General features: G+C 37.6%; 2 protein-coding genes across 4 annotated transcripts in view; both read right to left on the bottom strand.

Moving 5' to 3' along the window:
- LOC121733394 (protein yippee-like) overlaps nucleotides 1–19,965 on the bottom strand; it is a 129,808-nt gene extending 109,843 nt beyond the window's left edge. For both annotated transcript variants that reach the window (XR_006036548.1, XM_042123627.1), the window contains exon 1: nucleotides 19,603–19,965. The gene's annotated coding sequence lies outside the window, so the exon portion shown is untranslated. The remainder of the gene's footprint in view (nucleotides 1–19,602) is intronic.
- LOC121733392 (COP9 signalosome complex subunit 7b) lies at nucleotides 5,686–24,622 on the bottom strand. Of its 2 annotated transcripts, XM_042123624.1 has the most exons (6): nucleotides 24,298–24,622; nucleotides 23,561–23,813; nucleotides 23,108–23,328; nucleotides 21,888–22,037; nucleotides 19,375–19,376; nucleotides 5,686–5,699 (listed from the first exon to the last, which is right to left on the bottom strand). In XM_042123624.1, exons 1-4 carry the CDS (start codon nucleotides 24,487–24,489, stop codon nucleotides 21,894–21,896), a joined length of 810 nt encoding a protein of 269 aa, XP_041979558.1. In that variant the 5' UTR covers nucleotides 24,490–24,622; the 3' UTR covers nucleotides 5,686–5,699; nucleotides 19,375–19,376; nucleotides 21,888–21,893. The 2 variants fall into 2 exon arrangements, with proteins under 2 accessions (XP_041979558.1, XP_041979557.1); XM_042123623.1 differs by lacking the exons at nucleotides 5,686–5,699; nucleotides 19,375–19,376 and having other exon boundaries at nucleotides 21,837–22,037.
- Between the last annotated feature and the right edge of the window lie 841 nt (nucleotides 24,623–25,463).

The raw sequence follows: 25,463 nt of genomic DNA, 5'->3' as shown, positions 1-25,463 counted from the left end.
GAGCATCTGTCAAATAAGTTGTGGATAGCCTATCTGGCACTTTATCAGCACGAAATATGCCATTGTGGGCCTGTTTCAAGTTTCACCACTTGAAACAGGCCCTCAATGGCATAATTTTGTTTGCGTATGCCATATTTCCCTTATCATCGTCCCATTAGGTTAATGCCTTGTGAAAAGTCTAGTTATCAAACCCATTTACCCATTTAAATTATGGATTTAAGAAACGACTAAGTACTAACGTTCGCAAGAGTGGCTATGGTAATTGGTAGAACATAAGTCTTCTTTTCAGGACCAAGCTTTACTTGTCAATCGTTGATTAAAATATTCTGCATTCTCTCTTTCTAGATCCACGATAAACAAACCTGGCGCATCCCCTCCGCTACAAGCGTAACTCTATAGCAGCCTGTTGATCAACAAGTCGATAGCCGACCGAATTGATAGCCTGACCCAATTTGAGCAGGACGCTTGACCCCTGACCTCGTCTCCGGCTCAATTACATCGTCCAGATAGGTTTTGCATAATAATCACTGTAACGGATTTAGTTTAATACGAACTGTGATGTGATGGCGCCCGCTACTCCGTTGTGCAACGCCAATATTTGTTTATCGCGCGAGGCTACATTTTCCGAGATAAAAAGTTATCCTATGTCATTTCCCAGCCTCAAAGTATCTACATACAAAGTTTCAGCTAAATCGGTTCAGCAGTTTGGGCATGAAGAGGTACAGGCAGAAAGACACACTTTCGCATTTATAATATTATTACTAATAAGTATGGATATTGGATATAGATAACGTAGTAATTACGTGCACAATTCAATGTAGCCCTCAAAAACGGACTTTCTGAAATGAAAACTTTTTAGCGACGATGTGCACTGTTTTGGAATGGGTAAAAAATTAAAAATGTTAAACTTTAGCCAGGACACATGACCTAATTGGAAATTCGTAAGACGAAGGGAGAGTAGACCCTCTGCCCCCTTAGACAAAGTATCTTTCGTTAAAAACGATGAAGAAATTCGTTATCAAAATGTATGCGGTTTGACATATCGTCGCTGCGCGTGCGATACCGCGTATGAGCAGTTGGTAAATACCGCGTATCTGCTTTTTGATGATTTTACAGGAGCAATATTATTATTTTGACTCCTATTACCGACTGAACTTAACAGCTAGTTTTTTGTACTTTCCTTTAGTGGTTAGTAACGTAAATTTGTTCGCAATTGGCTTAGGTTTTGTGTAAAGTTAAGTCAAAAACACTTACGCGTTTTTGTATTAAGTAGTTACAAAATAAGTAGGCTTAATATTAAAGATACGCGGTTTTGAAATCAAACAATTTAGTAAAAGGTTGCATTTTTTTATTAGAAAAATCAAATATTTTATATTTTGTTCCACTGTAACTTAGCAAAAATATGACGTGTTAATTACCAAAATCATTTAACAATATTATCTATTCTTAATTTTTAATTGATATCCCAATTTTTCATAGATTTTTGACTTTATCTGACAGAGATCATAATAATCATTTAAAATAAAAATATTGATATATTACATAAGTACATACTAAAGCCCTGCTCTTCCATGGACCTGAAGAAAAGCACCCCTACCCGGAGCACTTGTTATCAGAGGGTCGAAGGTCAAAATGAGTCCGACGCTTAAATGTAGGGACCACAGCAGCTATACTCTCCAGAGGATAGCCGCCAGAATCTAGTCTGTCGGAGCTTAGCTCTGTGCGGTGGTTCAATATAGGCAGATTCCATTACGAATTTCGTAGTAATAAGGCGGGCATTAGCCCGGCGGCAGCTACTCTTCGTACATGTAGCGGTGAGGGTTACCAGGAGGTGCCGTACGGTCTCCTAGGCGGCAGCTACTGCCCTAGCGGGAGATCCATCGTGACAGCTGGTTACGAAGGTCTTCGCCAAGTTGCTCATCTTCGTTCCAGAGAGGACGTCACGGCCTGCAGTGGGAGTTCAGGAAGGTTTAAAGGCAAGGAAAGCAGCCGCAAGACATACGATCGTTGGGCCATAGAGTAACAAAGATAATGAGCTATTCTCTGTTCCGCATCGGGAGGCATCATTATGCGAACCTCCAAATTTCAATGCAATTGGGGCTGCGCGTGTGGCTGGAAACCTACCCGGCTTAGATAGTCTCGACGCCGAAGGGAACTCTTCAATTTGCCGAAGCGTTCTCTTACTTTGGTGGTAGTCTGCTCCCTTTTGGAGAAAACCGTCCGGTCATGGAGGGAGCCCTGTGTTTGACAAATCCAGAACATCCCTCCGTATACGGCTGAAGGCAAATCGCAGGTGGTTTTAGTGGGTAGGGTTAGCACAACTGGTCGCCCATATCCCCGGGGTGCTTTAGCTTAACTGAGCTACTTTCCCAACCTGCCTGCCTAGCATACGCCAACGAGATATCTCACTCTACATGTTTTCTCGATGTTTGATGGTTTGTCTCTTCATCTCTATTGACCCTAACATGACAAACATTTTTCTCGCGTAGATCTATCATCGGAATAGCACATTTTATAGAGTTTTGTCGAGATAATGTCGAGATTTTGACATTATGATACGAGTAGTTTTTAATTATCTCGAGAGTGAGATATCTCGTTGGCGTATGCTAGGCAGGCAGGTGATCATATTTAGTCGTGGCGATTGGTTTCTGCCTGTATTTTTAAGGTGAAGATATAATTATCACGTCATGGAACCTTCCTTGATGTTCAAAGCAATGGAAATGGTGGTAAATTAATTGAAACATTCTAGCATGAATACAATACATATGAACAATATTAAACAATAATTAAAATATACTTACGTGGTGGTTTATCTCAGAAAAATCGTTATTTCTGGGAGCACTTTACTATTTTCGATACATTTTTCTTGCCGCTGTAGTAAATACGCGGAATTGCTTCTAACTTCCGGCCGCCTACTGTTCCGCGGTATTGTTTCGATGGCAAAATGTACGTTTCTAATTGGATAATTTAATTTCTGTGAAGCCTAATATAAGATAATATGCGTTTCGAATCGGCTGGCACAATATCTCAATTCTGCGCATTTTGCTGTTACGCGGTATTTACCAACTGCTCATACGCGGTATCGCACGCGCAGCGACGATATGTCCTCGTTAAATGACATAACGCTTGCGAAACCTAATGTCAAATCCCCATTTTGATCAAAAATTTCGTCATCATTTTTAATGAAAGGGACTTTGTCTACGGCCTCAGGTCAGTAATATGCGAACTAATTCTAGTGCAAAAATGTAGCGATTTTCGCGTGAAAGCCTAAAACGACTTCAGCAATTATTTTTAAAATAACAATAATGTGCATAAATTACACAAGCAGTGGTTAAGAGAACGTAGGATCATGGCAAACGTCAGTAAAAGAAGATTAATATCAGATCTCTTTGTTAGCTTGACGAGGGGCGATAAGGGATAAAGCCACGTCCAGCATAATACAATCATAATGGAAGACATGAGTGGACGAAGTAGGTACCTAATAATTTTGCATAAATTGAGGCTTTAGAACCGGGAAAATGATTTGAAATCAAAAACTAGATGGGTGGTTCTATTTTTTCGGTCCCATTTGGCTATTTTTGTAGAATCAATTTTTTTTAAGATATTACGACAAAATTTTGTATTTAGGCTTGTGTACGTATACTTACTCTGATCCCTGAATTGCCTTAGTCTGCTATTTATATTTACGATATAAATAGATGGATGGTAATGATGCAACAGATGGAAATGAAAATCGATAAGATGAAAATTTAAAGGATTGGATGGAAATGAAAAATAGTTATATGGAAGCGAAAAAAGTTAAGGAATTTCATGTTAGATAAACAGAATACTTGTTATTGTTTTATTTTTATGAGTAATAAAACCAGTGTCAGTTATTGCAATCTCCTCTACTAAAAAAATTGACAAAAATATAAGACTTTTAATAAAAAGTAGGAAACAATAGGAATTGTTAAAAAGTAGGAAACAATAGGAAACAATGTCGAGAAAAAGTATGTACTCGTAGTAGCATTACTACTTAAATAAGTCGCGTTAAGTCCCGATTAAAAAGTTTAAGTAGGAAACAAGTCAGACATTATTTTATTTAAATAAAATGCAACCAATCTTTATTTCTACTATATGATCGTATACAGTCAACATTCCATGTACTTTACCCAACTATTAACTTACGAGAGTTTTAAGGAAAACACTATTTTAAGAAATAGTTTCATAAATCGCAGTTCTATGCAATTTAGCGCCGACTAGTTTAGTAAACTTTAGTAAACTCTTCAAAATAATATCCCAATTTGTTACACACCACTTTATACATTAACAGGCATTAGATATAGTGATGTTGAGCAACAAAAATATGTATTATGTTCCTGTAACTAATAAAATCTTAAATTCTTAAAAAACAGTTTTAAATCTTAAATATTATGTTTAATCACGTAATTATGAAGTACTAGCTAGATTAGTACTACATGGATAGGTACTTATTAAAAGGAAAATATACAGGGTTATCATACGGATAACCCTGTATATTTTTTTTACTAAAAATACTAGTTATTTCAAAATAATCACATATTTGGTTTCATTATGAGATTAACATGAATAATACTATTCGAAGATATATTTTCCATATTTATTTGTCAGAAATGTGTGCTTGTCGGTTCATTGAAGGCTCCAGACCAGAAGCATATCTTTGACAGGGCGTAAACCTACTATATCTATATAGAGTTCCAGAATCCACAAGCTAGGTAAAAATCTTTGTTTCGAACGTCAGTGACTTCTCCTAAGTAAATATTGTCTCAGATGTAATTAATCCGCCCTTTTCTATCTAATGGCAGATAACAGTGATGAGACAGACAACGAACCCCCAAAATAGATGATGAAGCAATCCATTCTCATTTTTGAGATCAGCGGTAATTTGGTACAGAATGACTCGCAGCAAGAAATATTAAAATGGAATGTAATATATAGATAGGATTTGGACAAAATCTGTTATAAAATACTAAATAATACCAAAAAAATCGGAATATTGGTTTAAAAATCGGAAGTAATGGATGGGAATGAAGTGGATGGAAATGAAGTTTTGGCATTTAATTTAAATTTTTGTTGCATTCTTATATCTTTCAAAAGCCCTGCAACATATCTTCTTAGAAGGTATTTCAATAGCCTTTATCATAATGTATTATAAAAAATCACTAGCAACAAAAGTCATTTAAATAGGCAATGGATGGTAATGAAGGCTTACCCGTGACAAAAAGAGGATTTGCAACTAAAAAATTAATTTTCTCCGAGAAACAATGCGCACATCTTATCTCGCCTATAATGTATGGCAGACATGGGTTTGGAGGTCCCGAAACATGTTTGCACGTAGATCTACAGATGCAGATTTGGTCAAAAACATAAAAACCATTTGCTCGGAACGATATGAAAAATTTCACGTGACAAAATTAAAACCTACGTTCTCTCAATGTTGCACATGCACGAGTTCATTCTTATGTTTAAAATGGTTAATATGAGTACCTATTTAAGCTAATGTTCCAGTACAAAACATGATAAGATTAATTACGTAAACTCTAAGAAAATTGTGTCTAAGCTTAGCAATCTGGGAACGTATGAGCGTTGGAAATGAAATTTTGGCTATTTGATGTTTAATATCTTTTTGATTACTTATCTTACGGTAATACACAATACGTGGCAAAGTAGAACACTATAGACTTAACATTTTAAAAGTATTTGATCGAAAAAATTAATTTCGTAAATATCAAATTTTGACCCCGAAAGCAAATGGGACCGAAAAAATAGAACCACCCAGATATATAATAGCTAGACAATGACATTAATAAGGGGAAAATAAGTACTTAAGTACTTGCCCTTGTATTGTAAATTGTTAGTTATCCAATTCCACTCATATCTCCAATCTCCATATAATATTATAATGATCTCGGAGGTATGTATTTGCCTCATTGTCCCATTTTATCTTGCATCCAGCTATTTATAGGGAAGATGACGCAAATTGCAGAATACTTCCCGGTGCGATCCAGGTCGTAAATAACGCGGAAGATCTGGGGAATATCTCGAGAATATCGGCGGAGGATGCAACTCAGTTTGAAACATTAAGCTCGATGCACATGCACGTCCTTGGAAAAGCGAGAGACATGAAAGTTAGCCATCACCAAATTTTTTTGGTTATACCCCCTGAGATCATTGACAGTGGCAGCTCCTATAACTTAGAACAGCGTAGGAAACATTCAGCTCTAAATAATACTTTCAAAAGCAAGAATTTGTTAGCATCTGCAGCTTTCAGCACAGAATACCTTTCAGCTATATCTTTAGAGTTCAGACAAGTGTTTACGTAATATTACCCATTATTACATTTCAGCATCAATTTAAGGTTAAAAAGGTATCCGCTACATGGTAGAGCGTAACAGAATTTCCGGGCAACCATCAAGAGTTCAATCAGTCTGATAGCACCCATTCCCAGAAGAGGGTTTACATAATTTAATGCAGTTGACATCGACACGAAAATCTATAGCTAATGCACTTAACTCTCATCGCTTGTCGAAAACACTCGCGGCCTCCATTAACCGATGAAATGGAAATACATAATGGGATTCATTCCGGGAACTGTTATATTGTCATTTTGTAGCTTCAAATGATAATAATAAGTTTATCTCGTTGTTGGTGGAAAACCGTAGTCAAGATAGATACATGCATGACAAGGTAACGCCTGAAAATGCCTCTTCTGTTTAGCTACGTAAGTAAAAAAGAAGGTTCTATTTTCTATCAGTTTTAAAGGGCATAGGTGTGGGGTTCTTCGTGAGGCACAGTAGAATATAGCTATTCTGGATCTTGAAGAAGACGTTGACGCTTCTAAGCCTTCGAAAGCGTCAATAAAAAATAGGCCTTCCAAAAAAAAGGAAACTGTTACTTTCACAATTCTTTTGTTAAGTACAAGTCGACATCAGTCAACTTTTTACGTCATTTTCTACGGATGATATTAACCACAAGGGTCTATTTCAGCGCGTTCTGAGTCCACACTTAAATAACAATGATAACTACAACAGCTGGTCATTTACTAACGGTGCTAGTGGCTTATGTATATACATAGTTCAGTCACATACAATACAATCAAATTACGGTGGCATACATAGACGCGGACGAAAAAACTTCAAGATTTACCACTTGAAGTAAGTCTTTTGGTCAATTTCGGTATTTTTGATTAGACCTTATTTATACTAAACTTATTTATCTTTTGGTGACGGTTTGGGAAGGTCCAAATAATTTAACACCCGCGACCAGACTTAAGCTAGTGCTAATAATAATCGTCCATAGCTTAGTAACGTATAATGTCACAACAACATAAACAGTGTTATTGTCCCCAATTGGACAGGGTCATCACACTTTAATCATTCGATTAATATCATTTTCAGACATGTACATAAATAAACTTATCATTGATACTAATTTATATTATTACTTTCCATGCGAAAGCATGTCTATTCCATCAATAAAGGCATCGCAAAATTTTAAGATCGCTCGATTAAAAAGGTATCTTTGGTGGGGCGAGGTGACGGGGTGTTTACTGTTTACCCGTGTTCGGAATACAATTGGCAGTGATCAAACGACTTGTTGTTGGTAGACAGACCGTAGACACCGATTATACTTAAATTATTGTTTATGGAAAAGTGTAATGAACGTTTATTATTATCGTTACACTTTTTCATAAACTGTCTGTCCATTGCCTCTTGAATCCTAACTTTTGACGCTTACTAATAGGTTAAGCCCGGCCGCACATTTTCCGAATTTCTGATCAGAAAAATTCGGAGGCCCAGCCCCGCTCATACATTTTGACAGAGTCAGTCAGAATTCTGATAGTATGTGGGGTCTACAACAAAATGTATGAACAGAGTGCGTTCCGGCAGGCGTCCGAATTTTTCTGATCAGAAATCTCGGATAATGTGTTGCCGGGCTTAATCGTCAAGACTCAGCTGATAAAATACGTGCCAAACAAATCCTTCAAGGATTTTTTGGCACTTGAAATTCATCACCTGAGACCACAGGAACATTTGAAAAAACGCCGACTCAATTTTAGAAATTGCGTTAATTATTCAGGGGAATTAAAACGTTTGGACGATTTCCCTGGAGGGAATTAGTGATGTCACAGCGATGCTGCCTCCTAAATACCGACCAGACCACTGTAGGTTATATAAAATCTAAAGTAATTATAAAGAGGAAAAGTTTGTTTGCATCGAATAGACGCTGAAACTACTGGACTAATATTGATGTTTGGCATAGACACTGCCGCACTCAGAGTGGAACCTTATTTATAGGTTTACCAGAATTTGATGGCAATTTGATGGCATTTTTGACAGCAAATTTTCCAAAAAATATCCTTGATCATTGGAAAAAATTTTATATTTGCATGTTTCGGGCAGGTCTTTTTTATGAGATATTTAAAATGTCATATCTTGGTGAATTTTTGAGCTATCAGAGTCATTCTTTCAGCGATGTTTCTATTTTTCAAGTATCTTTCAAGTACCGATAGGAAAAAAATAGTCATCATTCCTATTAATAGTTAATTGTTATTAATTAAAAATTTTGACATAAGCCCCATACATTATCTGTCAATACGGAGACGGAGCTGCGTCCATCTTGTAGTTTAGCAATAAAACTATGGGATAAAGTACCTCGATTCCGCTGTTGTCATTCCACATTAACACAATCGGGATCCTATCTAACAGAAAAATTGTATTCTCGTATCATATTCGTCTATAAATCTACACTCTACAAAAAGTAAAAACCCATGAATCATGGGCAATCATAGCCACGATCGACGTCTATTGTGCCTGTAGACGGCGCAATCATAGTGACAATCATATTGTTACGGTACACGGTATACGGACATGTGGTGCCATCTAGCGGCAAACCAGCGAAACTGATCAGGGGACACACTACACATAAATCCCCTACTCGAAACTAGATGGAACTAGGTGGTACATGCTCGAGTCTCCTAGAAAGTTCCCATACTTGTTTACTTGTTTACGTGAATCGGGAACTTTCTTGAATTCGTCTCGCCATATAAAAAGCCGCAGGTAGACGGCCCGGCAGTTCAGTTCGATCTGAGCGATCTTCGAGGCGACAACAAGTGATCAATAGTGAGTGAACCAGTGAAACCTGTGACTTGGCTACGACCTAGGACAGTGATAGTGCTTAGTGATTGGACCTAGTGATTAGTGTTTGGACTTAGTGCTAAGTGTTGTGACCTAGTGTGTGCTTGTGTGACCTAGACTTAGTGTTTAGTGCAGTGTTAATAAAGTCTTCAAGAGAGTCTTCCTCTCCAAATCCTCGAACCCTACCACGTAACAATATTTATTCCATCATTTATAAAAAGAGCACTAACAAAGTTTACCAAGATTGAAAGATTTTGTTGATAACTCCAGATTTGCATAGCGTTGCTCTAACCTACATCCCAGTAAGGGCGTTATCTAGGACACATTCAACGGCACGGCGCGCCCTAATTTTTGACACAAAGCTGATTAAAAACTTTGTCAATCCATTGTGTTTTCTTTGATAAAGCTTTTATGAGATTAATGTGTCAGAGTTGTACAAGGTTTTCGTTTTAGAGTCACCTGATATAAATCAATTTTGCAATAGACTTATAGCTGTTTGTCTCAATTACCTGTGCACGGAGATCGGATGACAATTGGCATCTGATGAATCGATTTGGATAAGATTTGGTCGCAAGACACTTTCAAGTCCCAACAACAAATATAGTCCGTGCAATCCACGAAGACGCGCCCTACCAATTTTTGGGTGAGCATCTTTCCCTTTGACCGTGACGATTTTTCTTAATTGGTCTATTTATTGTAGTGTGCGCGTGCACTCACAGGTAATTTATACCGGTAACACTCAAACATTGGCGAAAGCTTGCACACATAGGTATACTATAAAGTATAAACGATTAGGAGGAATAGTAGGGTACGTCTTTGTGGACTATATTACAATATTATACATATACTGTCCTAATAACAGAGTGTTTTATCCATAAAAATGCTAAAAATGTAGAATTTTCAGTGAAATCATCACAAGAACAGGCGGTTATTCACACTAAAGAAATAAACATCTTGTAAGTGGAAACAACTGCAAATATTTTTGTGATGCGTTATTCTTAGAAGCAATATTACTCCCGTTTTAAAGAGAAACAAGAATGCATAATGTTCTAGAGCAAGTGATGAGACAAAAAACTTTACTTGAATTTCAAAATTTATATGATGTGATAAGCCTTCTAGTTTGGACCCACATTTGGCCCAAACAAGGACCGATAGTGTGTAACATACAATTGCCTAACTAGCCTGCCATGAGTGTAAATATACGATAGTTACCTCTGCTCAAACTGTTTTTGATAAAATAATAACTTAGCATAACAATTAACAACATTAGAAACGGGAGGATAGGACAAAATGGTGGATTACTTTTGTAAATCTGTCACTTTGTCTATACTTCTGTAGAAAGAAACCGTTTCTATGATGACTATGCTAAGCCTGCTGGAATAGGGTACGTAAGTTTCTATCCCGAAAAAAATGTAGAGTACGTGCGCGTGAAACTTACGCGTAACATCTACTTAGTTAAGAATACATTAAAATAGATTTACGAGCTCAAATAAACCTCATACACCTTTGGATTAATCTACTTGAGAATCTAGACTTTTAGAGCTATAAATAATCTCTAAGAAGCTGGGGACTCCCTGACCTAGTTGCAGTTGACCCGATATGATGACCAATGGGGCAATTCATACGAGAACAAAGAACAATGCTCTTGCAATAACGACTATTGCAGTTTTGTATGACTCTTGATACGATAATCCGAATGATTTAGATGTTTTCGAAGCATTGATTTGAATATTACGCAAAAGTCAGAGCAGAGGGAGCTACTAGCACATACAGTACAGTCTGTCAAGAAAGTGAATAAATTAAAAAGTGGCAACATCGTAGTGTCATCCCTTTTTTCTTAGATTAATTTGAAAGGGACGACACGACGATGTTGCCACTTTTTAATTTCTACACTTTCTTGACAGACTATAAATAATCCGACCAGCATCTGACATCTTGCACACTTCATATCAGAAATCAGAATAATTGACAGAAATTTTGAACGTCGAACAAAACTTTTTGTTTACTGTATGTTGGTGCTGCCTCAGCGTGAAAAGATTGCACACCCCAAAGGGTCATTAGCTATGACCACACTGTGCACTTTCATCTTCAATTTTCGTCATCAACTTTCATATTGGCGCATTCAATAATTGAATGCGTCAAGGAACGCAACGCCAATATTGTCATTTTTGAAGTTTTGGATACGGTCAGAACTCAGAACTCAGAGGGCATGCGTTGCGGGCATGCCAGCCCCCTAGACAAGTGGCAAAACGCTAACGCTACAAAATGTATGGATTTGACATTAGTATTCGCTAGCGAAGCGATGACTTATGTCAAATCGCATACATATTGTAGCGTTAGCGTTAGCGTTTTGCCACTTGTCTAGGGGAACAGACGTTCGCTGTTGACTGCGCTATAACGCATGCCCTTGACGAACAGAAAAAGGCACAGTGTGGACAAAGCTATTAGGTAGCTGTAGCCTATAGGGAATGTTTTAGTCATCTAGACCTCATAGTAATATGTACTCAACATAATATTTTTATCACGTTTCAGAAATTTTACATAGAGTTATGAATATACTAGTTGTCCCGGCAAACGTTTCTTTGCCTTATAAAGTATTTCGCCCGTATTATTTTATTGAAGTGACTAAATGTATGTCATCATGGCAACGTCCATCGCTATCCCGTCGCACAAACAATGGTCGCCGTCAGTCTCGAGTTGTAATAATTTACTATTATTTATTCAACAAATGCACTTATCAATATAAAAAGTAGCCAGTAGCCGATTCTCAGACCTATTGAAGCCGATTCGGAGGAGTACGGTAACTAACATTGTGACACGAGAATTTTATATACATACTAGCTGTCCCGGTGAACTTCGTGTCACTTTAAAACCTTCCCTGGACTTCTACGAATATTTTAAGACTAAAATCAGCCCAATCCGTTCAGCCGTTTTCGAGTTTTAGCGCGACTAATACATTTGAAAATCCATTTTTATATATATAGATAAGAAGATGTACTCAACATAATATTTTTATGACGTTTCAGAAATTTTACATAGAGTTATGATCTATGAATATAAACCACAGCTAACAAAATTCTGTCATTTCACAGAACACGAAGGAAAACTTTTTCCTGGGATAGCGAGCGATTATTCACTGTTTTTACAGCACAAACATAAATGTTTCGTGACGTTTCAGAAATGCCCGAATGCCAGCCAAATTATTCGAAACACGACAGATTGTCGAATCACTTCCGAAAAACCTATATAATACCATAAAATTATTTCTAATGAACACGTATGCGTAAATAAAAGTAAATAGTGGTATTTCATTTATTTATTTATGTTCTTCAAAAGTGACATAACTTAACCAGAACTTAACAGTGTCTGAATATAGCAGTCTCGACAGTCGACTCTCACTCATAAAGTTAATATACCTAGAGGAATAGAGCAACAATCTCGAGCTGTCAAACGAAACCGAAATTGGTTTACGTCTGTGTGTAAAAATATGTATATAGTGCGTCAAGAAAGTAAAGAAATTAAAAAGTGGCAACATCGTAGTGTCATCCCTTTTTTCTTAGATTGATTTGAAAGGGATGACACTACAATGTTGCCACTTTTTAATTTCTTCACTTTCTTGACGCACCTTACGTACTTATACACTTACATAAGCATCTTTCTATGCAATTAAATTATTAACGTGCCGATAAGTGCCGACTGGACGTCAAAAAAAGAATTCTGCTGTCATGTATCACACGTCTCTTTTTACCACACAGTGTTACTAATAGTGACATCTCGCTTGCTCAGGCCTTTGCTTCTCTATTCCGCTAGGTATATTAACTTTATGCTCTCACTACAATAGAGAATCGAATCAATTTGTTCTTGGTAGGTATCATAATGAATGGGGTAGACGTAACTTAGACCAATTCAACCCCACCAAGATTCAAGTCTGCGCGTTCACCACTAAAAAGTCACCAATGGTCGTTTATCCTCGTTTCGAGTGCACATCTTTAACCATCTCCCCTAGCATTGAAATACTTGGCGTCAACATATCGAGCGAAGTCCAGTTCCGATATCATCTTGAGGGTAAGGCCAAATTAGCCTCGAAGAAGCTTGGTGCTCTTAACAGAGCGAGACAGTACTTCAGCCCGGACCAACGCCTACAACTCACAAGGCGCAGGTTCGGCCTCATATGGAATATTGTTCTCATCTCTGGGCAGGGGCGCCAAAATACCAACTGCTCCCTCTGGATCGTATCCAACGAAGGGCTGCTCGAATTGTTGACTGCCATAGTGTTTCAAACAGCTTGGACCCCCTGGAATTACGCCGAGATGTAGCTTCACTCTGCATCCTCTATCGGTTGTATCACGGGGAGTGCTCTGAGGAATTGTTCGGAATCATACCACCTGCAACTTTTCGCTATCGTCCCACGCGAAAAACATACCATCCTCATCACCTTGATGAGTGGCAGTCTTCCACAGTGCGTTTTTCGCGTAACTCTCTGCCGCGCACTGTAAAACTCTGGAATGAACTGTCACCAGCAGTATTTCCGGACCGATACGACCTGCAAACCTTCAAGAAAAGAGCGTATTCCCTCTTAAAAGGCCGGCAACGCACCTGCAGCTCTTCTGATGTTGCGAGTGTCCATGGGCGACGGTAGTTGCTTACCATCAGGTGACCCGTTTGCTCGTTTGCTCCCCTTATTTAATAAAAAAATAATAATAATATCATCCTTGATTTATAAATTATTAAGTCTTCTTAGCAGTGATAATTTTCCTTCTAAATTCAGTACATTTCCTACTCCCGTAAATTTTTCCCCAGAAGCAACCGTTTGGCTGGTATAAAGGACACTGGATACTGGACGATTTTTTCCGCTTTGAAACTAACTATATTTCACAAATGGATCCCTAAATCGGAAAATGAATTTTAAATACTCGTAATATTTAAAAAAACCTATCCAATGAGACCCCACACCGTGCACCGGGTGGACGCGCCGACCGCGGACAGACAGACCGAAACTATAAAGGTTCCTTGTTGACTACGGAACCCTAAAAAGAGTTTGAATTGGCGGCCTTACCGCAGGAAGACGTGGGAGAGCCATGCTTCGGCACGAATGGGCCGGCTCGACCGGAGAAATACCACGTTCTCACAGAAAACCGGCGTGAAACAGCTCTTGCGCTGTGTTTCGCCGAGTGAGTGAGTTTACCGGAGACCCAATCCCCTACCCTATTCCCTTCCCTACCATGAAGTTCCCTACCCTCCCCTGTTCCCTTCCTTACCCTCCCCTATTCCCTTCCCATCCCATCCTTACCCTCCCCTATTATCCTATTCCCTCTTAAAAGCCCGGCAACGCACCTGCAGCTCTTCTGATGCTGCGAGGGCGGCGGAAGTTGCTTTCCATCAGGTGACCCGTTTGCTCGTTTGCCCCCTTATTTCATAAAAAAAGGAAGCAGTCTCTTCCAGAAGCAGTCTCGTCCACATTATGTTGCCTGGAAGTTCCAGGCAACATAATGTGGACGGTCTAAATGTGAACCATTGAACGGTTTTCACACCCACGGTTATGCTGCGCTGACATTAACGACCGCAAGACTGTTGCAAGAGGATGGCCCACTTTCGTAAGCGTTGTGTGCACAGCGTGCTTAGCTACCCGGCTCCAGAGTAAACAGACCCATTTTCTAATTATAGCGGGATATCAAATTCTATTGACTTTGATGAAATGATGATAGGATGACTGAAAAGGATCGTCAGTAAATATATAATTCACTTAGAATAGCTACTCAGTAAACTTAGACTTTGATGTGGTTCATAGTAAACAGATGTCATCTATGTTTGGTTATACTCATATTTTGCTGGTTTCCCTGGTTTCTTACGCCTCTAGTCCACCGACGCTGGGAACTGCGAAATAGCGGCGAACAGATATTATACTGTCTCATCCGCCACACGACAATGCGTTAAATATTGCATCTCGCTCTATTCCTGTTTCGCACCGGTTTCGCAGATATTTCGCAGTTCGCAGCGTTGGTGGACTAGAGGCGTTATGCGGGCTCTACACTCGCGGTACGAAAGCCCGCGAAGGCCGCGAACGGCGAGTGTGGAAGGTTTCGCAGCTTCGTGTTTACGCTTCGCAGCTTCGTTTTTGTACGCATCGTGTTCACGGCGCGTAGCATCCGCGAATCGCGGCCACAATTCGCGTCGCGAGTGTAGAGTCCGCATTAGAAAGCAAATTACAATAATTGTATTAGAAACCCTCTAAAAATGTTTTCTGGAAAAAACAAAATTGTGCAAATATCGTGTTCTCGTCTACTTCTGTTCTATCCTATTCTCATTGTGCCAATGTCTGTTTATACCATTTTATATGCGATGGATCGAAACAATTATTGCAATGTGTAACTAAATCATTTGCTTGCACGATCATAAAGTAAATATAGAGAGGTTTATTTTGGCGTAATGGGCACTTAAACTATTTGCGGGCATCGGCCGATATTTCGTCTGAAATGTTTGTAATGAGTAATGACTAATGATTAATGTAAAATGGAAGAAACTATTTCAAAATAAAGCATCAATTGAAAGCTTAATGTTTGCAATCATACTCATAAGTGCGAAAGTGTATTTAAAACATAATAATTAATTAAAATAAAATTAATCAGCTGTATTCTATTTCTTTACAAATTCTTCAGTTACTTATAGTCTAATACTTATATAGACTATTATAGGTTTGTATCTGGTCTATATATAGTCTATATATGTATAGAGATACTTTTACTTAGAGACGGTTTGTATCTGGTTATTCTGGGATAGTGGAATTTTGGCGCTACGTGGTTACGGCAATATCTGCCATTTGAGCAACATGAGACAAAACATATTATATTTATTTAAAACAAGGAAAAGATGAGCCCATCACAGTGACTGTGGCTTTAGAAAATTAAACAAGCGCCTTTCAAAACAGGAAAAGCTGCAGCAGTTCATCGCCCCACCGTGAACAATAGTAATCTAAAACTGCTCAAAGCCTGCGGTCGGTGTGAAACCGCCAACAATTGAGCAATTGTGTCGAATAAAGGGTTTGAGGTTTCTTTAACATTGTTTCATTGCCGTGACCACTTTTTCAGACACCTTAGATGTGGTTACTTGATACGTTGAAAGTGGAAACGTTTTTACAACTGTTGGAGGAATTCTAATATTTGTTTTTATAAAGGTTGTTTGAAACCCTATTTTATTTGTGGCAGTCGGCAGGATCGTAGGAATCGTCTGTCACCCTGTCTTCACAGAAAGAAATCTTTCTTTGAAACGTACCTTTGAAAATTTGATATAAAACTGAAGAGAATTGAGTGACCGTCTAATACCATTCGTCAGTCCATCAGTCAAACATAATTCATGATTGACGGAATTGACTGTCGCTTGCATGAGCGTGTAATGGATGCCATTGGACATTCAACTATAGAAAAGTCAGTTCTTGCTAATTGCTACGTCATGCTGCGAATGTGCATCTCGCAAGGACACATACAGGGGTATCCCACGACGAGGTCGCACAGTTATCATTTTGCACAAAAGTTATCTAACCTTTGCGCTTGAATTTCATCATTAATTTCGAAATGAGAAAGGCGATTTGCGATAGACGCTGAAACATTGTTCTTAAATCCATACAGCGATTTAATAGATATAAATACGGGACGTTAGACCTCGGAGCGCATTATGTTGGAAGCCCTATCTATACTAGCTTAGACGATAGATGACGAGATTAGAATGATACAAACATGGTATAAATAGAGCTTTGATTGGTGAGTTTGAAAATAGAAGCTATTCTTGAATCTTTTCTATTTCAAATGTTTTTAATTGGCAACATTTTTAAGATTTGCAGCTAAAGATTTGCTAGTGCTTACCAGCTGTTTTATGTTGTGAACTTAGGCCGGTATAAATAGTCAGTAGGTACTCAAGATGCACCTCGGTCTCAAGACACGGTTCAGGCTCTGTGATTGGTTGGCTGTCAAAATTTGGACCAATCACAGAGCCGAACCGCGTCTTGAGACCGGGTCGCATTTTAAGTACTGACTATTTATGCCTTAGATGACGTGACCATCTGATAATATTTTAACCAGTAGAGTACTTCCATGAAAATCCGTACCTAAGAATATATCCAGGTCTCGAAAATACTCGAAATATTATATTTTTATACCTCAGCAGTTTTTAATCAATGATCAGAAATTCGATAGGCGGCATTTTGCCAGAGATTTGGCGTCGCTTCATTAGTGTTGTCGTTAATTTGAAAGGAATTTGCTCATAAATGCCAAGATGAGCAGGCGGATTGGCAACATTGGTTAACGGAAGACAATGATTTATGCACTTACTGATACATTTAAATCGTTATCGACCCGACCACTCACGCGTAATAGGTAAGTACTAAGTTAAATAAAGAAGAGAACGTATTTTAATGTTGGTACTTAATACTTAGTAACCGTTGACCACAGATTAAGGATAGTATGTCATATCAAAATGTGCTCCTTATGCTCTCCATTCAAAACATCAGCTCACAAAGGTAATTACTGAGCAGATTTCTGAATTAGCGAAAATAACTTTAACATATTATACTTATTTAAATAAGTAAATATTATGAGATCATTTTGGTGCTTTTTAATGGGATAATAGTGGGGGTAATACGAGACGAAGATTATTCAAGTGTTTGTGTACCATCGAAGAAATTGATTCCTAGGCAGTTGACCAACCTACGTCATTTGGTCAACTTTAAATGTCAATTTAACGTTAGCTGTGATCGGTTGGATAGGTTTGACTTAACGCGACTAAATTACTTTAGGTCTGTGGGGATAATGTGTGGTGGCCAAAGAAAGATCTTCCGACCGAGCGAGGTGTTATGCTCGGTCAGGCTGAAGGCCACGTGATACATTTCAGCTATCGTATATATAGCGACGCGCTCAGAAAACTTCGATAGCGCGATGCAGGAATGTTAGGCGAATTGTAGGTACCGTCACAGGTCCGTCAGAGTAGACAGAATTATATGTCTATTGTGGGTCCGCCATCTGCCTAGGAATCAACTTCTCTGATAGTACATTAGAAGGCAGTGTTTTGCCAGCCAAGTTAATAGTGTGCGAAATATACCTATCGTGAAAATCCTAGTCACATAAAGCGATTTCTCATACGGCCCAATAACTTGGTGACTTTTACTCATTCTTAAAAAATAATATTTAGCATACGTAAGTATTTATCTAATTTCATTTTCTTTCGATCTCAACTCACGGTGGTTTTTTAGTTAATTCAGAAAACCAACCATATTTTCGATTTTCGTAGAAACTACATACCAATAGGCAAAAACTAAAAAAAAACCAGCCAAGTGCGTGTCGGGCCAAGCGCAATATAGGGTTCCGTAGTACCGCTAGTTTTTTTAAATTTTTGTATGGTCAATGAATGTAATTAGGTACATTTATTTAAACGTACTTTACATTACTAACGACATCATCTCAGTTACTTTCAAAAGGAATTTGAACGAAAAGTTCCTTTATACTTCGCCGAATACATTTTTTTTAGTTGATCGACTATTAATCAATAAGTTATGAAGTCTTCTTAGCCGTGATAGTTTTCCTTTTAAATTCAGCATATTTCCTACTCCCGTGAATTTTTTCACTTTTCCAGAAGCAACCGTTTAGCTGGTAGAAGGGGACGGGGGGGGGGGGGGGGGGGGGGACACTGGACTCTAACGATTTTTTCCACTTTAAAACTTAATATTTCACAAACGAATCCCTAAATCGGAGAATGATCTATGAATACTCATAATATTTTAAAAAACCTATCCAACGACACCTCAAACGATAGGGTGGACGCGAAAAAAAAATTCCATCCCCGATTGATGTACGGAAGGTAAAGCTACCATAAAAAAAATATTTAAGATTTCATGTACCATTTTTTTGGCATCATTAAATGTGCATTCATGCCAAATTACAGCTTTGTAGGTCCTATTACCTATAGTCTCTGAGCAAAACCGCGGACAGACATGAGCAATAAGTGTAGATTTATGGTCCCTATTGTTAATATTTTAAGTAGATTAGTGTCAAAAGATAACAATTAACAGGTACCATTGATATTATATTTTACGACAAATTACATTTCCATTTTTCACAAAGAAAAAACAAAAGCAGTAAGTATTGCATTGAACGATTTTAAATTGCGAATGCGATGCGAGAGCGTGGAATAAAACTGGATTAACCAGTTATCCCCTCTCGTATTCCCCGCGAACAGCTGACTCCTACAACAAAGGATTGCGAGGACTCGACAACTAAAATATATATATTTTGATGATGTTATAACATCACAATTCACAATGCTAGCTACAAATGTGTTTGATGCTTATTTATTCATTTTACTACGTCGATTCTAAAATATACTGTAAATTGAACTACGAAATGTAAACGTAATGTCCTTTGTTTTGTAATGTTTTTCTGTCTTTGATGCAGTGTATACTCGCCTGTGTTCTCATCCAATACGCGGAGACTCTATAAAATTGTACTCCGGAACTTTATTCTCGTAATGCAAAAGTCTTTTCATACGATGGATAAATCACGGAATCATTTTAATGCGTTTTATTCAGTCAATTGTCACAATATTGTTTTTCACATTCGTTCGCATGCATACGTTACGATAGTCAACTCACGACGTTACAGTTTCAATGTATATTGTTTACAGTAAAAGATCTTTATTTACGATTGAGTTTTGTATTATTTACATCACTTTTTATCGGTCTGCAAACGTTATAATCGTTGCACTACCTGCGCACTTTGTTTGCGCTGCTGCGTCAAAAACAATCACCCGATGGCAGAACTCGTTTCCCGAGAATGTTTTCGTGATGTTAGTCTATCTCCCTCGCGTATATCTATGCTAGAGCAATCTATCTTTCTCGTCCATTTGACATCCGCTTGACATTTTAATGCCAGTGTGGCTAGATAATAATTTTAAAATCTTCCAAAAACTGAGTTTACTTTCTCCTCCAGATCATGTAAATAATTATAGGGATATGCAGGGATATGTGGACTATTCGGTCTGCTCTATAAGCCCGGCCGCACATTGTCCGAAATTTCTGATCAGAAACAGTTGAACGTCCGCGCTGTCTCTTACATTTTGTACAGCCGAGTGAGCTCGAATTCGCCGGAAGGATATTTCAGATAGTGTGTGGGGTGGCGGTCCGGCGAAATTCAACTGTTTCTGATCAGAATTCGGACAATGTGCGGCCGGGCTAAAGATGGAAAGTATACTGTATACCTACATACCTCGCATGTTGACGAGCCCTATCGACAGTACATGACAGTACTAACGTGGAATCACTTTTATAGCAAATCGTAGGAAAAGACTTTTATAATATATTTTTTAATCCTACCAGCCCAGTTTTACCTATTGACAAAGTTCAGGTATCCACTTCAAGTTTTTAACTAATTAGCATACAGATTTCTGTCTATAGAGTACATGATACGTCGTCAAAGTCTAAAAAGTGAAATTACATTCCAGGCGCGGTCCGAAAGGGGGGGGGTCACAGGGGACATGACCCCCCCCCCCCCCCCCCCCCCCAATCTGGGACAAATGGATAAATCTCAAAATCTTGCCAAATAATAAAAGGAAATTTCTAGCTCTCCCATAGCAGCGACCTTTTTTTTATTGTAGTGACTAAACTGTACTCTGTGAAACGAGGCGGTAGCGGTCATTGGCTTTTAAGTCTAGGCGCTAAATGAAAAATGCTCGCAGTGTATGTAGAATGTTTAAGAATAAAATTTACTTCTTATAAAGACACAAATTATTACAGATTCATCGGAAAACCTCTTGGTAACTCTTAGAATGATAATCTTCAACTTTTTATGAGTTCGAAGTGATATAAGTTTATGCTTCATATTCAGTTCACATCGAGTATGCAAAATACGATATCGCCCTTAGACTAGGAACATCTGACGCTTCATTGTCAATCGCGGTTTCTATAGAAAATGGCAAGTTTTTTAACAGGGAAACATTAAAAACTTCTTTTTAATAATGTCTTTTGAATTTGTCTTGTCAGTTGCCAGTATCCGTAGACCGTAGACCGTACCTTTCGCAGTCGGAGACTACAAGATTTGTGTCAATTAGTAGAAAAATTATACCAAATTGTAAAAAAGAAATTACCTGTAATGACGAAAACGAGTATGTGAGAATCTGATAGAAGGGGTAAAATAATGGGTAAAATATTAGGTACCCACCTAGGTAAAATATAACTGTGCACTGGAACTTATACGTAATAATTATTCTATGTTTTGCCTGCGACTCCGCTCACGTAATTAGAGTAGGTACTTATTCTATAGGAGACGTAGATCTTTCCAATTTTTCCAAATATATCCCAAAAAAGTAGAGCCTACTTTACCTTACTCATGTTCAACTCCATACCTGTGCCAGGCTAATATAAGACTTTTGTAGAAATTGTTATTTTCTTTTCTGCAGGTTCTGGGTGGGGATGCTTTTACAAAATATGAATTTTGTTGTAGGTATATCACCTCAGGTTTTATTTCATAATGAGAATAAATAATTAACATACTAGGAGCGACATAGTCAATGATGACTAAGCTCCCTAGACCCTAAATAAAGAAAAAAATGTAACATACTATGCAGTGTTATTGGGAACCTGCTTACATATTCCCATGACAAGTAGTTCGCCGCAAAATACTTTATAAATAGAAAATACAGTAAAAGTATTTAAAAATGTATTACACAGATATTATATTACAATTTATTACAAACAAGCAATTACGTATTCTTCTGCCAGAATTTACTGCTGCGCGGTGTTTTCACTTTGATAGAGGATTTCTTCGGCACCTGGATCTCGCTGCTACCTGATGCAGACTCCTCACTCTCCGCTTGGGTTTTGAGAGTTCTCTTAATGTATAAAATCTAGAAAGTAGAAAAGACTGGTAAGCATTTTTGAAGCACTTTCAAGTGAGAGAAATTAGGCATAGGCAGGTGGCAGATCTATGTTATTTGGTTGAGTCAACATTAAGATCTGTTAGTTATGATATGCTTGACGCAACCACAATCCAACCAAATAACGTAAGCAGATTGGAAAGACTTAAAAAGTAGGCCCACTCAGAAGAGATCTCAAAATTTATATGTTTCACATAGCATGTCATATCGGCCGGCGCGCGCAGTATCAATGCATTACTTAGCATTGTGAAATATGTTGAAAGTGACAGTCCCACCCAACTCGCATAATATATTCGCCCGTTTGTTTAAAGTCGAGGTACTCTTTAGTTCTGTCTACACCATAAAGTTAATATAGCTAGCGGAATAGAGAAACAAAGGCTTGAGCAAGAGAGATCTCACTCACACATCAGTAACACTGCGTGGTAAGTGCTGCTGTCTTGTATCACATGTCTCTTACATGTGATACAAGACAGCAGCACTTTTTTTGACGTCCAGTCGGCACGTGCCACACATTGACAATTTAATCTCATAGAATTCATGTTAAATCATGCTTGTGTAGGTGTATACGTACACATATTTTTCACACAGATGAAAACTAATTTTGGTTATGTTTGACAGCTTGAGATTGTTGCTTTATTCTGCTAGGTATATTAACTTTATGGTCTACTCTGACGTAGGTCTGTCATCTGCCTATAAATGAATTTCTCTGATAGATAATGGATAGATGGATTAAAAGTTTGTGGCTGTCATGCACAAACTATTAAAAAAACAGATTTTAATAAAATTGACTGAATAGTTTCAGGTACTAGATTAACACTGGGGCTATTTTTCATACCAAACAATAGTTATTATAATTTATAACTGCATGCTAAGCCACCATATATGTGGTTTCTTTTTATTGAAGATCAGTAATCACTAATTGAAAAAGACAGACTGATAAAGAAAATATGTATTTTGTCTTGAAAATATCTTAGTATCTTTATTTGCATTTCTATAACTGTGGTTATACTAAGATTTCTAGCCAACTAAGAACAACATACCTCTTGATCAATGCCTTGTTGATGCCTGATCGCTCTGGTCTTGTGTTGGTTAGCTCGTAATATGTGCTGATCAACCGAGTGAAGTACAGCCTCACAGGCATTGCACCAATCAGCCAGAATATCGGCTATAGCTGCAGCATCTTCGAGCCTTGCGTCCCTACCCAGGGCAACGTCTACCTCCAAACGTTTGCACTCCTGATCTAGCTTACCATGGATAATATCTGAAAATAAACAGAAATATTAAATTCATTAATTGTCTTTATAAAAGTTTCAGCTTTGTGAAAAAAAATTTACAAACATGACACATAAAAATAAAAAATTGCCCATTGCTTAGTAGCAAAGGATTACTAGTTTTACTAGTTGTTGCATCTTGGGGGCCTTTTAGGGAATTGAGCTAACCTAAATATGTCAATTACATGATTGCTGTCTATTGCTTGTTATATGGTATTTTACCTGCATAAATTGCTTCAATAATTAAGTCCTCTAAATCTCTTACATTCTTTATATCTAATTCTTTGAGCAGTACACTGTATGGGATGCATTTTTCTTGAGTTGCTAGTGTTGCTATGGTCAAATGCTGTAATTTCTTGATTTGAACTGGTGTTAATTCTAAGTAATCCGATTTATTCTCTAGATAATCTTTATAAGTTCCGTAAGCAAATAAATTTAAGGTTTTAAAGTGAGCAGCATAGGGTCCATCCTCCAACTGAAAAAATAAAATGATAATACATAAAGTTGTTGAAGTGACAATATCTCCTAACTACCTAACATTTTTAAGAAAAAGTCTTCAAGATCAGTTCCGGCTAAGACATGGTGTTATGTTAATATTATAAGTAATCTGTGTGCACTAGTGGGATATTATAATGGTCTAATGACACCTCATCGATGCAAAACTTAAATTACTTTTTTGTTACAATGAAGCAGCAAATTATACACATGTGAAAACAATGGCAATTGTGGAATTATATGTAACAAAATATATAAATACGTAAGGGAATTTCAGTGTAGTTATCAGTTTTAGAGCCTGTTTCACCACTTTCTGATAAAGTGCCAAATAGGCTATTCACAACTTTTTTGACCGATTCTCCATACTTGATCAGTCAAATTAATTGGTATATAACTTCACTTATCAGGAAGTGGTGAAAAAGGCCCTTAGCAGTTTAAAGGTTGAGGGTACTAATTTTACTTACCTCTTTGATATTGGGCATTTCTAGAAGCTCCCCAAATACATGAACACCAGGAGCCTCTAATACTTGCTTGATTAGTTCTGCGCAGGCTGATCCCTTGGCGAATTTCCCCAGCAAAATAAACTGCTCCAGAGGATGATTCGTTGTAACGCCAGATGATGAAGACTCATCTTTATCCATTGACATGGAATTCATAATGCCGGTTTGTCGAAAGTTATACGATGTAAGTTAGTGGTATTATTTACACGTTTTTATCACTGTTTATCCGGTTAATATAATAAAAATACGAAAACACAAGCATACATTGGACAATGACCATAGATAATACAGATATATCTATAGAGACAATGGACCATGAAAATTGTCACTGTCATTGTCAATTTAAATTTTCAAGTCACACTGTCATTTTTTGTCATTTTTTTTAATTCGTCTCGGTCGGGACAGGCAAAGGGACAAATTCATAGACAACAAAATTAAAAAATAACTGTAAAAAAATGCAATAATATGGAAAAACGAAATTATTACATAATAAAACGATAAGTTTCCAATTTCCATTCGCAATCAACGTTCAGAATCAAAGAAGAAACCAAATACGTTGTTGTTCACCCTCGGCGAAGATTAAAAGAATTAAAACAAACTTTTAAAATTAATCCATACTAATATTATAAATGCGAAAGTATCTCTGTCTGTCTGTCTGTCTGTCTGTCTGTCTGTCTGTCTGTCTTGCTTTCACGCCAAAACTACTGAACCGATTACAATGAAACTTTGTATACAGTTATTCTAGAGTCTGACAAAGGACATAGGCTACATTTTGATGTGGGAAAATATCTTATTTCCATGAAAATTTCGATGAAAATGAATTCGCATTGCGCGTGGCCAGCGCTCATCCCGGGGGTCCTGGGTTCGAGTCCCGCAGGCGGAACAAAAAGTTTTCAATTTTCCTGGGTCTTGGATGTGTATTAAAATAAAATTTCAAAAATCTTAAACATATTTTATGTATAATATATTATAAAAAATCCAGAAATATATCGATGGAATGAACATTTTAGTTCTAATACGATTCAACAGATGGCGTTTTATTTTTTACTTTATTGTAACATAGAACTAATCAATAATCATACTTATTAGTTAGTATGTTTTTGTTTATAGTTTTTAATACGTTAGAATAT

Source organism: Aricia agestis, chromosome 13, assembly GCF_905147365.1.
Source record: "Aricia agestis chromosome 13, ilAriAges1.1, whole genome shotgun sequence".
Classification (NCBI taxonomy): Eukaryota; Metazoa; Arthropoda; class Insecta; order Lepidoptera; family Lycaenidae; genus Aricia; species Aricia agestis.
Note: the sequence above shows the minus strand (reverse complement) of the source record. Positions and strands in the feature narration are given on the sequence as shown.

Excerpts from the sequence above, each read along its gene's own strand:
- LOC121733392 (XM_042123624.1), bottom strand. The coding sequence starts at position 24,489 with ATGAATTCCATGTCAATGGATAAAGATGAGTCTTCATCATCTGGCGTT. Across the intron at positions 23,814-24,297 it reads AAATGCCCAATATCAAAGAG|TTGGAGGATGGACCCTATGC; the intron begins GTAAGTAAAATT and ends TTATTTTTTCAG. Across the intron at positions 22,038-23,107 it reads AACAAGGCATTGATCAAGAG|ATTTTATACATTAAGAGAAC; the intron begins GTATGTTGTTCT and ends TCTACTTTCTAG.